Source organism: Pinus tabuliformis, chromosome 3_1 (assembly GCF_031772625.1).
Source record: "Pinus tabuliformis cultivar Carrire ecotype Pingquan chromosome 3_1, CPIR1, whole genome shotgun sequence".
NCBI classification, from domain to species: domain Eukaryota; kingdom Viridiplantae; phylum Streptophyta; class Pinopsida; order Pinales; family Pinaceae; genus Pinus; species Pinus tabuliformis.
The window spans coordinates 436,620,649-436,632,942 of record NC_142301.1 but is presented as its reverse complement, the minus strand read 5'-3'; the positions used below and the strand labels follow the sequence as shown (position 1 = coordinate 436,632,942).

Sequence of the window (12,294 nt, the reverse complement as noted above, 5' to 3'; positions counted from 1 at the left end):
TTGGCAGCATAACAATGCATTACTTCTCCTTGTTTTTTGGCTCTCCATGAACTTGTATTTATAGATTTTTTGGACACTCCTTCCCTCCTTTGGCTCATCAATGTGGTCATTTGCCTCATAAATGAGATGAGAGCTACCATCTCCTCGCCTTAAGGCTTCTTGAGGCTGAAGGCTTGAATTTGCCAGCCCATCATGTCAAGTTTGGAGTGTTCTTCAAGCAAGTTTGTGGCTCAAGGTGCTGGGTCGACTATTTCGCGATCGTGCGGCTATCGAAGAAACAATCGTGGGGTTGTTAATTTCCAGTAGTAATGCACCCGCGTGGTTCAATTTAACTTGAACCTTAGCAAAGCTTTTAATTTTTGGTCTTCATGGTGCTTTCAACTGAAAATATAACCTTTGTATGAGTTGATCATTGAATTTGAGTGTCTTCTTGTGCGTATAGATGAGTGTACAATTTTCTCATGATAACACCAATAAACATGTCTATTTTGGAATAGAACTTCCAAAATTTTAATTTAATTATCAATAATTATTAATGGACGGTAGAGATTTAACCTCCATGGAATATTCTAATATATTCTTAGTACTATACACAAGTCAAAGGTTGAGGATTCATCTCCAAAGTAATTATGACTTTTTGGTCCTTTTAATTAAATTGAATAATTAAAAAAAATCATATAAACAAGTGTGTGGTTTTTTGCGCATGTGGTGTTGTTGAGCCATGGTATTGTAACAAAGCTTATTTATAAATGAAGACTATGTGTATATATATGTGTGTGTGTGTGTGTGTATGTGTGGAGGGAGGGGTTGGGTTCATGGACCCGAAAAATCGGTTATTGCTACATCCATAGAATATTTGTACCAGACAGATCCACACGAAAAATCGGTGGTTGCTATATCCACAAAATATTTGTACCAGACAGATCCACCCAAAGGGATCACTTTCTGTTTGGCTCAACAACGAACCCTCACCCTCACCGTGAGACTATCGAGAGAATTGAACTTGTGACATCTCAATAACAAAGGTACTTTAACAATGAGGACTTGACCGATTGAGCTAACCCTTAGACTAATTAATTATTATTATTACTATCATTCTTATTTAAAATAAAGTTATACTTTAGTTAGTTTTATGATTCTTTTTAATTTTAACAGGAGATGTATTTTTTCCCAAAAAAACTTTAATTTCATTCATTTGGGAAATGATAGAAACCGTGTGTGTATTCAATTTGCTAAAAAAAACCTACCTTGGGAACTAAAAAAAACAACTCTTTTGCTAATATCCAAACTATAAGACGAAGAAATTTAAGACTAACATTTGTTCTTTTGATTACATCAAGGGTGGATTGTAAATTTGAACTCCACCCAACAATAAAAAAAAAATCAGAGCAAAAAATATTTACTTAACAATCTCATTATAAAGTAAGTATTTTGAGTTTACCTCACTATAAAGTAAATATTTTGATTTTTTATTATAAATTGATATCTATTTACATTTACTAACTATTTAATTTTTATAAATGCACTAATAATTATACTATAATACCAAAATACATAAAGTAATCAACATTTTGAAATTAAATACATTTATTAATTTTATTAAAATTAATTTAAAATAATTTTATTACGCCGTAAGGCGTTTCCCTCTGGGAAGAACTCCCTTATATGCCACCGTGTCTTATTTTCGACCATTGATCTGATGTGTTAGACGATTAAAAGAGATTGTGCCGTTGGATCAGATCATTATAGTTGGAATTTTAATCAGCGCTGGTTGAACTCCCTGTTTATCTCATGCTGGAGAGATTACCCGCTCGAAACCCTTCGCAGACAGTAGTGATGGCTTCGCTGGAGTTTCGATTTCCTTGGCATCTTCTGAATTTTCTATAGTTATCTGTAGACAAATTTCCTGGCTGCCTGCTCAGTTTGAAAATCCCAATTCAGTGCGGATAGACCGCTTCAATTTTCTGTCCGAGTGCAAAGATCTGCGGGCCCTGAGCGGAATTTTGGATTCCCTCAAATCTGAGGGTTTTGTTTTGCCATTCAGTACCCGCAAACAACTTTGCTCTCAGCTGCTCCGCCGAGCCCTTAATGCCAATTCCGTTGTCGAGGCCCAGAGTTTGGTGGATTACGCCAAATGCATTGTAGATTTCAGTTTTCATGCCCTCAGGGAAGCAATGTTCGAATTAGGGTTTGGCAAATCCTCGAATGAGAAGATGCTTTATGTTGTGGAGGAGAAGATTTGCAGCTCCATTTTCGATCAAGATCGTCTTTTAGAGGTATTTAATTTACCTTATTTAAGGTTCAGGATTGAATTTTAAAGTTCAGTAGAGATCGACCAGGTTCGTGATTCATATCTTAGAATTTAAACTGCAACGATAGGTTGGGGTTCATGATTTTGGTTTTAAGGATCCATTAACATTGTGTTTAGAGTATAAATGATGTATTTTAAACTGCATATCTGACTTAGGAGTCTAGGGTTTAGACTTGAGAACGCCAACAGCAAACGGCTCTGTTCTAGAGTGCAGGTTTTAGATTTTATAATTCGAAGGTAGCCGAGTGTTAACGTTTAGGATTTATTATTAAAAATGGGGGTTTAGGGTTCAGCGTTTAACGTTTATGTTCAAAAGTTAATGGTTATTTCATTTTGGTGGTCCTGCAGCAACTCCGAAACCGATACATTTAGCTCTCTATAATCAAGATGAACAAATATATCGAAATATGCTAGTTCAACTAAATGAAATAAAGTTCTTTAACTTGTAACAGGAAGTTGTTCCAGACAATGATTTTGAAAATAGGATCAGACCGGAAGTCATTCCTGCAGGTAAAATTGGTGTTAAATTTGATGACATTGGTGCACTGGAAAATGTTAAAGAATCACTGCAGGAACTTGTAATGCTACCTCTTCGACGGCCAGACTTGTTTAAGGGGGGTCTCCTTAAGGTAAAGTTGTAGATTTTCTAAAAAAGGAATTATATTCGACAGTGGAACATGAATCCTCCTTGTACTATGTAGCATCTAATGGGAACTTCTTGTTTTCTTTTATTATATCCAGCCATGCAAAGGCATTCTACTTTTTGGACCCCCTGGAACAGGGAAAACAATGCTAGCAAAGGCCCTTGCCACTGAGGCCAATGCCAGCTTTATAAATGTCTCAATGTCTACCATAACTTCAAAGGTAAGGCAATGCAGCACTCGATAAACTAGAACTTTACTACATATTGTTTTGAATTCATCATGAATGACTCATAAATCACTTACAAACTTATGTAGTATGTAGTGGTTTGGAGAAGATGAGAAGAATGTAAGGGCATTGTTCTCTTTGGCTGCAAAAGTTTCCCCTACGATTATTTTCATTGATGAGGTTCGTTATTTTCCTTTTTAACATCAACAATATTTGTTGGTTTGCTAGGTGGGTCTAAGCATCATGCTCATTGTATCTCTATTTTGTATTGTATCTGCAGGTTGACAGCATGTTAGGCCAAAGGTCTAGAGTTGGTGAACACGAGGCAATGAGGAAAATAAAGAACGAGTTTATGGCTCACTGGGATGGTTTGCTATCAAAGACTGCAGAGCGTGTTCTTGTTCTCGCTGCAACCAACAGACCTTTCGATTTGGATGAAGCTATAATCAGATGGTTTCAGCAAAGGTAATTGCCAAAACTAATGATTTTTATGTAATGTCTCATCATTCTGGCATATTGTTGTACTTTATCATGAAGTTTAGTTAGTTGTTAGACATGTCTTCCTTAACAAAGACAAACCGGTACATTTAGCTCTCTATAATCATGATGAACAAATATATCGAAATATGCTAGTTCAACTAAATGAAATGAAGTGCTTTAACTTGTAACAGGAAGTTGTTCCAGACAATGATTTTGAAAAGAGGATCAGACCGGAAGTCATTCCTGCAGGTAAAATTGGTGTTAAATTTGATGACATTGGTGCACTGGAAAATGTTAAAGAATCACTGCAGGAACTTGTAATGCTACCTCTTCGACGACCAGACTTGTTTAAGGGGGGTCTCCTTAAGGTAAAGTTGTAGATTTTCTAAAAAAGGAATTATATTCGACAGTGGAACATGAATCCTCCTTGTACTATGTAGCATCTAATGGGAACTTCTTGTTTTCTTTTATTATATCCAGCCATGCAAAGGCATTCTACTTTTTGGACCCCCTGGAACAGGGAAAACAATGCTAGCAAAGGCCCTTGCCACTAAGGCCAATGCCAGCTTTATAAATGTCTCAATGTCTACCATAACTTCAAAGGTAAGGCAATGCAGCACTCGATAAACTAGAACTTTACTACATATTGTTTTGAATTCATCATGAATGACTCATAAATCACTTACAAACTTATGTAATATGTAGTGGTTTGGAGAAGATGAGAAGAATGTAAGGGCATTGTTCTCTTTGGCTGCAAAAGTTTCCCCTACGATTATTTTCATTGATGAGGTTTGTTATTTTCCTTTTTAACATCAACAATATTTGTTGGTTTGCTAGGTGGGTCTAAGCATCATGCTCATTGTATCTCTATTTTGTATTGTATCTGCAGGTTGACAGCATGTTAGGCCAAAGGTCTAGAGTTGGTGAACACGAGGCAATGAGGAAAATAAAGAACGAGTTTATGGCTCACTGGGATGGTTTGCTATCAAAGACTGCAGAGCGTGTTCTTGTTCTCGCTGCAACCAACAGACCTTTCGATTTGGATGAAGCTATAATAAGACGGTTTCAGCGAAGGTAATTGCCAAAACTAATGATTTTTATGTAATGTCTCATCATTCTGGCATATTGTTGTACTTTATCATGAAGTTTAGTTAGTTGTTAGACATGTCTTCCTTAACAAAGACAAACCGGTACATTTAGCTCTCTATAATCATGATGAACAAATATATCGAAATATGCTAGTTCAACTAAATGAAATGAAGTGCTTTAACTTGTAACAGGAAGTTGTTCCAGACAATGATTTTGAAAAGAGGATCAGTCCGGAAGTCATTCCTGCAGGTAAAATTGGTGTTAAATTTGATGACATTGGTGCACTGGAAAATGTTAAAGAATCACTGCAGGAACTTGTAATGCTACCTCTTCGACGGCCAGACTTGTTTAAGGGGGGTCTCCTTAAGGTAAAGTTGTAGATTTTCTAAAAAAGGAATTATATTCGACAGTGGAACATGAATCCTCCTTGTACTATGTAGCATCTAATGGGAACTTCTTGTTTTCTTTTATTATATCCAGCCATGCAAAGGCATTCTACTTTTTGGACCCCCTGGAACAGGGAAAACAATGCTAGCAAAGGCCCTTGCCACTGAGGCCAATGCCAGCTTTATAAATGTCTCAATGTCTACCATAACTTCAAAGGTAAGGCAATGCAGCACTCGATAAACTAGAACTTTACTACATATTGTTTTGAATTCATCATGAATGACTCATAAATCACTTACAAACTTATGTAATATGTAGTGGTTTGGAGAAGATGAGAAGAATGTAAGGGCATTGTTCTCTTTGGCTGCAAAAGTTTCCCCTACGATTATTTTCATTGATGAGGTTTGTTATTTTCCTTTTTAACATCAACAATATTTGTTGGTTTGCTAGGTGGGTCTAAGCATCATGCTCATTGTATCTCTATTTTGTATTGTATCTGCAGGTTGACAGCATGTTAGGCCAAAGGTCTAGAGTTGGTGAACACGAGGCAATGAGGAAAATAAAGAACGAGTTTATGGCTCACTGGGATGGTTTGCTATCAAAGACTGCAGAGCGTGTTCTTGTTCTCGCTGCAACCAACAGACCTTTCGATTTGGATGAAGCTATAATAAGACGGTTTCAGCGAAGGTAATTGCCAAAACTAATGATTTTTATGTAATGTCTCATCATTCTGGCATATTGTTGTACTTTATCATGAAGTTTAGTTAGTTGTTAGACATGTCTTCCTTAACAAAGACAAACCGGTACATTTAGCTCTCTATAATCATGATGAACAAATATATCGAAATATGCTAGTTCAACTAAATGAAATGAAGTGCTTTAACTTGTAACAGGAAGTTGTTACAGACAATGATTTTGAAAAGAGGATCAGACCGGAAGTCATTCCAGCAGGTAAAATTGGTGTTAAATTTGATGACATTGGTGCACTGGAAAATGTTAAAGAATCACTGCAGGAACTTGTAATGCTACCTCTTCGACAGCCAGACTTGTTTAAGGGGGGGTCTCCTTAAGGTAAAGTTGTAGATTTTCTAAAAAAGGAATTATATTCGACAGTGGAACATGAATCCTCCTTGTACTATGTAGCATCTAATGGGAACTTCTTGTTTTCTTTTATTATATCCAGCCATGCAAAGGCATTCTACTTTTTGGACCCCCTGGAACAGGGAAAACAATGCTAGCAAAGGCCCTTGCCACTGAGGCCAATGCCAGCTTTATAAATGTCTCAATGTCTACCATAACTTCAAAGGTAAGGCAATGCAGCACTCGATAAACTAGAACTTTACTACATATTGTTTTGAATTCATCATGAATGACTCATAAATCACTTACAAACTTATGTAATATGTAGTGGTTTGGAGAAGATGAGAAGAATGTAAGGGCATTGTTCTCTTTGGCTGCAAAAGTTTCCCCTACGATTATTTTCATTGATGAGGTTTGTTATTTTCCTTTTTAACATCAACAATATTTGTTGGTTTGCTAGGTGGGTCTAAGCATCATGCTCATTGTATCTCTATTTTGTATTGTATCTGCAGGTTGACAGCATGTTAGGCCAAAGGTCTAGAGTTGGTGAACACGAGGCAATGAGGAAAATAAAGAATGAGTTTATGGCTCACTGGGATGGTTTGCTATCAAAGACTGCAGAGCGTGTTCTTGTTCTCGCTGCAACCAACAGACCTTTCGATTTGGATGAAGCTATAATCAGACAGTTTCAACGAAGGTAATTGCCAAAACTAATGATTTTTATGTAATGTCTCATCATTCTGGCATATTGTTGTACTTTATCATGAAGTTTAGTTAGTTGTTAGACATGTCTTCCTTAACAAAGACACAAGATATGGTTATAACTTACGACTACCTTTTGCAGAATCATGGTTGGACTGCCAAATGCTGAGAGTAGAGAGAGAATTCTAAGGACACTCCTTGCAAAAGAGAAACTTGAGGAAGGCTTTGATTTCAAGGAGCTCGCAACAATGACAGATGGTTATACTGGCAGTGACCTCAAGGTCAGTATTTATTCCCCTCTGCACACCTTCATATGCCCGATTCAGTCGTGTACTTGAGGAAAGGGTGCTTCATGTAGCTTATGATCACGAATTATGTCTGACAAAGTGTTGTGTTTTTGGACTGTAAATGAAGAATCTATGTACAGCAGCAGCTTTTCGGCCAGTTCGGGATTTTCTAAAGACAGAGCAACAGAAAGAAAAGGTAGATTCATTGTTTTCTTCGTATATTTTGTCCTAATCAACTACATCGGTATCTTGTTACTGTCATTTCTCTATTGTACATCTTTTATTTACATTAATATTCTCTGTCCAGGCTAAGAAGAAAGAAGAGGAGAAGAAAGAAGAAGAGAAAAAGGAAGAGGCAACGAAAGAAGAGGAGAAAAAAGAAGACATAGGGGAGTCCTCTGAACAATCTAGCAAGGAAGAGGAGAAGAAAGAAGAGAAGAAAGAAGAGGAGAAAAAGGAAGAGGTCGAGGAAGCTGTCATTACCCTCAGACCTTTAACAATGGAGGATTTGAAACAAGCAAAGAGTCAGGTGAGACATAAGACCTTGTTTAAATATTACATGTTCCTTATGGAGCTGGTTCTCCTACCTACTAAAGGAATTTCTTACATAATGTGAAAACTGTCTTTTGAACAGATTTCTCCAAGCTTTGCATCTGAAGGCGTTGGAATGAATGAACTCAAGGAATGGAATGAAATGTATGGAGAGGGCGGAAGCAGGAAAAAACAATCGCCAACTTACTTTTTATAAGGCACTCAGATTTCATCTTGCGGCCCTAAAAGGAAATTAGCTAGTCCATTGCTTGATTGCCATTTGCAAGTCTGATGAATCTTCTATCTCTGGGAGCACACTCCATTGTCCAGGATTCACAGTTGGAAAACTCCTCAACCGCTGTACATATGCCTTCAAATCGAATTTCTTTTTCTAGTGTCTGTTGCTTTGACTCTGCTGCTGGCCCAAAGGGAACATTAGTCTTATTCCACACTTAGTGAGGATTAGAGTTATTTGATTATTTCTACAGGGAAGATTTTCTCCCTTGCTCAACCTGAAATCACAGGTGTAATAGCTAGTTTGTATGTTTGTGTCACTGCTTCTGTCAGTGACTAATCTAGAGATATAAGATAGTTAATAATCAGTACTAGGAGAACTATATTATTAGATTTCTCAGTGTAGTCATTATTTGCAGAGCTTGTATTGCCTGCCTTAAACAAATATATTGCTACTGCAAATGAGTTGTATGTTTTTGTTAGCAGTGTGTGCTATTTCTGCACCCTTTTTGTGAAATGACCATGCAACTTACATAATAAAAAAATAAAAAAATAATAATTTAACATTAAAGGACCCATAACAATATTAGATGTGTACCATAATGCCACTTTATACAAAATGGTGTTAACATATAAACTGGGTCCTATCGATACATTAAACAACGGAGTACAGTCCAACATTCAAAATTTCTATTTCCGATTCGTGGGTTTCAGCATACTAGATCCTGAGAAGAATCAAATAGAAAAGGTTTAAACACAAGTCCATCTGTCCCACTGTTGATTCAATCGTTCTTTCAACAAAGAGCTTGTTCAAATCAACCTGCATTGTTTTTTCGCTTTATACATGTGAGCATGATAGCATACAGGTCAGGAATGGACAAGGTGGCCAGGCTAACCAATCTTTGTGCTTCAAAACTAATCACAACAGTTAATTGGAATCTAATAGAAAAAGAAAGGAAATGAGTAGAAACCATCAATTGAATCTAGCAGAAACCATCAATTAATATCAAAATGCCTTTATTAATATCAACAAAATAACTTACATACAACTTTCTACCTCATAAAAAGATGTCTACCTAGTAGAGGCCACTCAGTATCTGCCTTGCATATGAAATGTTGAGATCTAAAGAAAAGACTACCAACCCCGTCAACTTAGAAACCCGTTCACTGGACTAAACAAAAAACGTTGGGAAGGTTTACTACAGCCAGGATTACCAAAATTTATCTTCAACTCAATCAGCCACAACCAAGTATACTGATAAAATCCACCAGTCCCTCAAAAAAACCAAGCTAGCCATGAATGCCAGAAAAACAACAAAAAGCCTATCTACCAAAATGGATGGAAATTTTGCCAGCCTAGCCACTGAGGCTAACATTACAGAACACCAGCCAACCAAGCTGGCATTTTTGATTCAAGTCCAAGGGAACGACAGAGTTCAGGTGTCTGCCTGCACCGTGCAAATGCAAGAACAAGCTTGCATAAGTCATCTTTATCAAACTCTGACGCAATTCCAAAAGTAGCTAGAAGTTGCAAGAAGGCCTGGGCCTCCAATGAATTGCCATTGGCAACATCTCCTTCAAGGTTTATCTTCGACTTCCATTCATGTGCAATACTTTTGGCTTGCTCCTTTATATTTAAGGGCAGAACTGGATGTTCAACACCCAAAATAGGATCTGCCAAAACAGGTACAAGAGATTCCAGTAATAATGTACAGGCCCGGCGTAGAGCCGGGAGCCCAGACTCTTTCTTGTCACTTGAATTTTGTTCAAGAGAATAAAACCCCTCCAAGGACTCCAACACTAACCGTGGTGGGTCAGTTGCAGAGTTTAATGCAGAGGGAACCTAATTGCAAAGCCCTATTTCCAATTGCAAAAGTCATTAAGAATGGGAAGAAAGGATTTAGGGATTATAATATCTGAAAATTTCTATTTTTAAAGTATTATAAAATGAGTTTAGATAATTATATAACAATAATAAGTGGAAATCAGAAAAAGAAAAAGAAAAGAAAAGAAATTGATTGGAGATAAACTTTTTATAATTTTGTAAATGTTATTGAGTTCCAATGCTCAAACAAAATATTTATAAAAGGTAATTCACTGGTCTGTGGATGAAGCAAGCATTTGGAGGCTAATTCGTAAAGTCTGACAATAAAAGAGGTGAAATTAGAATGAGTAATGATAAGACAGACATCCTTGTATAGAAATTGCAATGAGGTTCTTCTTAAAGGTGACTTAATTGTATCACATTGATTTTGACATGACAACATCAGCAAAATGATATAAAAGTCGTTGCAACTAGTACATCTGTGTTTGGTGCATTAATCACTATATGAGACTGAAGGAATCTGGCGCATTCTCGATCAGAACTATTGCTTGATTGACAACAACATGAGTCTTGTGTTGTACAACAATTGTATAATTGGTGCATTAATCACTGTATGAGATTGAAGGAATCTGGTCGCATTCTCAATCAGAACTATTGACAACAGCATGGGCCTTGTGTTGTACAACAATTGTATAATTTGATTGTGAAGGATTTAAGGAGAAGTAATGTTGTTTTTTCTGATCCTAGCAAGGATTAGCAAATATACTATTTATTGGTCCCTGTGGTATACATTGTTTGGACCTTGTTTTCTCCCTTAATTGTAAGTGCATAAAAATATTAGATTCATAGGACAGGGTACCATTAATCATGTGATCCAATGATCTTGGACGTTTTTTATTGAATTCTTCAAAACTTATTTCCATTTGATCTTCCAAAATGTGAAGATAGTTTTATTAGTTGGAACAATGCTACAACTTACAAGTTATAATAACAGAGATTCTGTTCTGCATAATGCTTTCCACCTTGCAATCTTTTTGTGGATATGGTTAAGCAATATTCTCTTCGAGTAAAGAATAAATTATTGTGTGTAGAGTCATTGGGTTTACTATAGTAATGATCGTAACATTTTGTAGTCTTTTGTTTGGTGTTATGTGGTTTTGTGGTTGAGACAGTGCATTACCATGTTAATGACCCAAAGTCAAACTTAGATCAAAGCCCTCAATTATAAGTTGGTTGAATTTTATGAGATTTATATGCAATATTAATTCAATAATTAAAAAAAAATATAGACTTAAGCACCCTAAATAAACTTCAATTTATAAATCTTTAGAATCTCATTTATGCTACATATCTGCATCTTATGTACATTTTCCCATTCCCATGTCGGAATTGTTCCTCAATTTATGCCTTACGGCGTTTCCTTTGCAACATTTGGTGCAAATGCTAGTTAAAATTAATTTTAAATAACTTTTATGATTGCGCTAATTGTTATTCTATAATACCAAAATACATAAGATAATCAACATTTTGAAATTAAATACATTTATTAATTTTATTAAAATTATTTTAAAATAATTATTTTTAATAAATTATACGTGTTTACATTTAAATTGTCTAATTCTAAAATATATTTATTTGGTAAACTTGCTAACATTCTTCAATCTATATGTATATGAAATGAAATTTTAATAATGAGCTAACCTACTAAGAAGCTCAATCAGGTTCAATCCATAAGACAAATGAACTAGTCAAATTGATTCAAATAAAAACGAATATGAAAAAGGCCAAACAGCTAGCTCATTATCTTTTGGCGCTGCATATTAAACTTACCGAGTTTTTACTTCAGACGATCAGTCCAATTGGAAGCGCTTTTTCGAACTATGGGCAGGGATAACTGCCCTGAAGGTTTAAGCAAACACTGCTATTCTGAGTATTCAATCGTTCTGCCCATGTTAAATAAATCATCTGCATTTGAAATTAAGCCCACTGTCAGCTTAAGAAGGAACACTGATTTCCAATTCCAATTTGGACATATTAATCACATCTTCCCCAATGCACAGCAAGCTATTGAGAGAGCCAAGGACCTCACAGAAGGATGGAAAAGCGTATCCAAGTCCTGTATGCAGATACTGGGATTCGAACGCTGGCCAGTTGATTTCTATATATCTAATTGGAAACCCACCAAGGGAGAGACTCTCGCCGTCATGGTCTCAGTTCCGCCTCCCAGAAATTTCATCGACAGATTGAACTTGGCTTTCAGGTGGGAGTTCACCATTGCTATTTACGCCTTGCTCTTCCTTTTACTTCAATTTCATGACATCTGATTTCTATTAATGTTTGTAATGGGGTTTAGGGAAACCTTTTGTAAGGGACGATTAGTTGAGATTACTTGTGGAGAGGAAACCTTCCCTGCTTATCCAACTTCAGGGTTCTCAAATATACGGAGAACCTTAATTCCATTCACTCCTCTTGACATAAGTGGGCACCGATCATTTACT

The 12,294-nt window shown here is 36.3% G+C and overlaps 4 protein-coding genes across 6 annotated transcripts in view; all 4 read left to right on the top strand.

Moving 5' to 3' along the window:
- LOC149187636 (AAA family ATPase involved in ubiquitin-mediated protein degradation CDC48-like) overlaps positions 1-5,542 on the top strand; it is a 65,996-nt gene extending 60,454 nt beyond the window's left edge. Inside the window, exons 2-14 of the mRNA XM_089409721.1 lie at positions 1,923-2,276; positions 2,764-2,940; positions 3,053-3,175; positions 3,278-3,361; positions 3,462-3,646; positions 3,735-3,762; positions 3,853-4,029; positions 4,142-4,264; positions 4,367-4,450; positions 4,551-4,735; positions 4,942-5,118; positions 5,231-5,353; positions 5,456-5,542. Of these exons, the coding sequence (XP_089265847.1) occupies positions 1,923-2,276; positions 2,764-2,940; positions 3,053-3,175; positions 3,278-3,361; positions 3,462-3,646; positions 3,735-3,762; positions 3,853-4,029; positions 4,142-4,264; positions 4,367-4,450; positions 4,551-4,735; positions 4,942-5,071 (1,650 nt within the window). The 3' untranslated portion in view covers positions 5,072-5,118; positions 5,231-5,353; positions 5,456-5,542. The remainder of the gene's footprint in view (positions 1-1,922; positions 2,277-2,763; positions 2,941-3,052; positions 3,176-3,277; positions 3,362-3,461; positions 3,647-3,734; positions 3,763-3,852; positions 4,030-4,141; positions 4,265-4,366; positions 4,451-4,550; positions 4,736-4,941; positions 5,119-5,230; positions 5,354-5,455) is intronic.
- Positions 5,071-6,207, top strand: LOC149187635 (putative AAA domain-containing protein C24B10.10c). Its single transcript, XM_089409720.1, has 6 exons — positions 5,071-5,118; positions 5,231-5,353; positions 5,456-5,539; positions 5,640-5,824; positions 5,913-5,940; positions 6,031-6,207. Exons 1-6 carry the CDS (start codon positions 5,071-5,073, stop codon positions 6,205-6,207), a joined length of 645 nt encoding a protein of 214 aa, XP_089265846.1.
- On the top strand, positions 6,070-8,453 carry LOC149187634 (uncharacterized). The gene is made up of 8 exons (XM_089411415.1): positions 6,070-6,208; positions 6,321-6,443; positions 6,546-6,629; positions 6,730-6,914; positions 7,062-7,200; positions 7,334-7,402; positions 7,514-7,735; positions 7,841-8,453. The coding sequence occupies exons 2-8, from the start codon at positions 6,369-6,371 to the stop codon at positions 7,952-7,954; spliced, it is 888 nt and encodes a 295-aa protein (XP_089267541.1). The 5' UTR covers positions 6,070-6,208; positions 6,321-6,368; the 3' UTR covers positions 7,955-8,453.
- A 3,103-nt stretch (positions 8,454-11,556) lies between these two features.
- LOC149187632 (uncharacterized) overlaps positions 11,557-12,294 on the top strand; it is a 231,972-nt gene continuing 231,234 nt past the window's right edge. For all 3 annotated transcript variants that reach the window (XM_089411412.1, XM_089411413.1, XM_089411414.1), the window contains exons 1-2: positions 11,557-12,056; positions 12,150-12,294. In XM_089411412.1, the coding sequence (XP_089267538.1) occupies positions 11,677-12,056; positions 12,150-12,294 (525 nt within the window). In that variant the 5' untranslated portion in view covers positions 11,557-11,676. The remainder of the gene's footprint in view (positions 12,057-12,149) is intronic.

Bases quoted from the DNA above. Each gene is read 5' to 3' on its own strand.
- LOC149187635 (XM_089409720.1), top strand. From the start codon at position 5,071: ATGCTACCTCTTCGACGGCCAGACTTGTTTAAGGGGGGTCTCCTTAAG. The intron at 5,540-5,639 runs GTTTGTTATTTT...TTGTATCTGCAG, and splicing joins CGATTATTTTCATTGATGAG to GTTGACAGCATGTTAGGCCA. The intron at 5,941-6,030 runs GTACATTTAGCT...AACTTGTAACAG, and splicing joins TCCTTAACAAAGACAAACCG to GAAGTTGTTACAGACAATGA.
- LOC149187634 (XM_089411415.1), top strand. From the start codon at position 6,369: ATGCTAGCAAAGGCCCTTGCCACTGAGGCCAATGCCAGCTTTATAAAT. The intron at 6,630-6,729 runs GTTTGTTATTTT...TTGTATCTGCAG, and splicing joins CGATTATTTTCATTGATGAG to GTTGACAGCATGTTAGGCCA. The intron at 7,403-7,513 runs GTAGATTCATTG...TTCTCTGTCCAG, and splicing joins CAGAGCAACAGAAAGAAAAG to GCTAAGAAGAAAGAAGAGGA.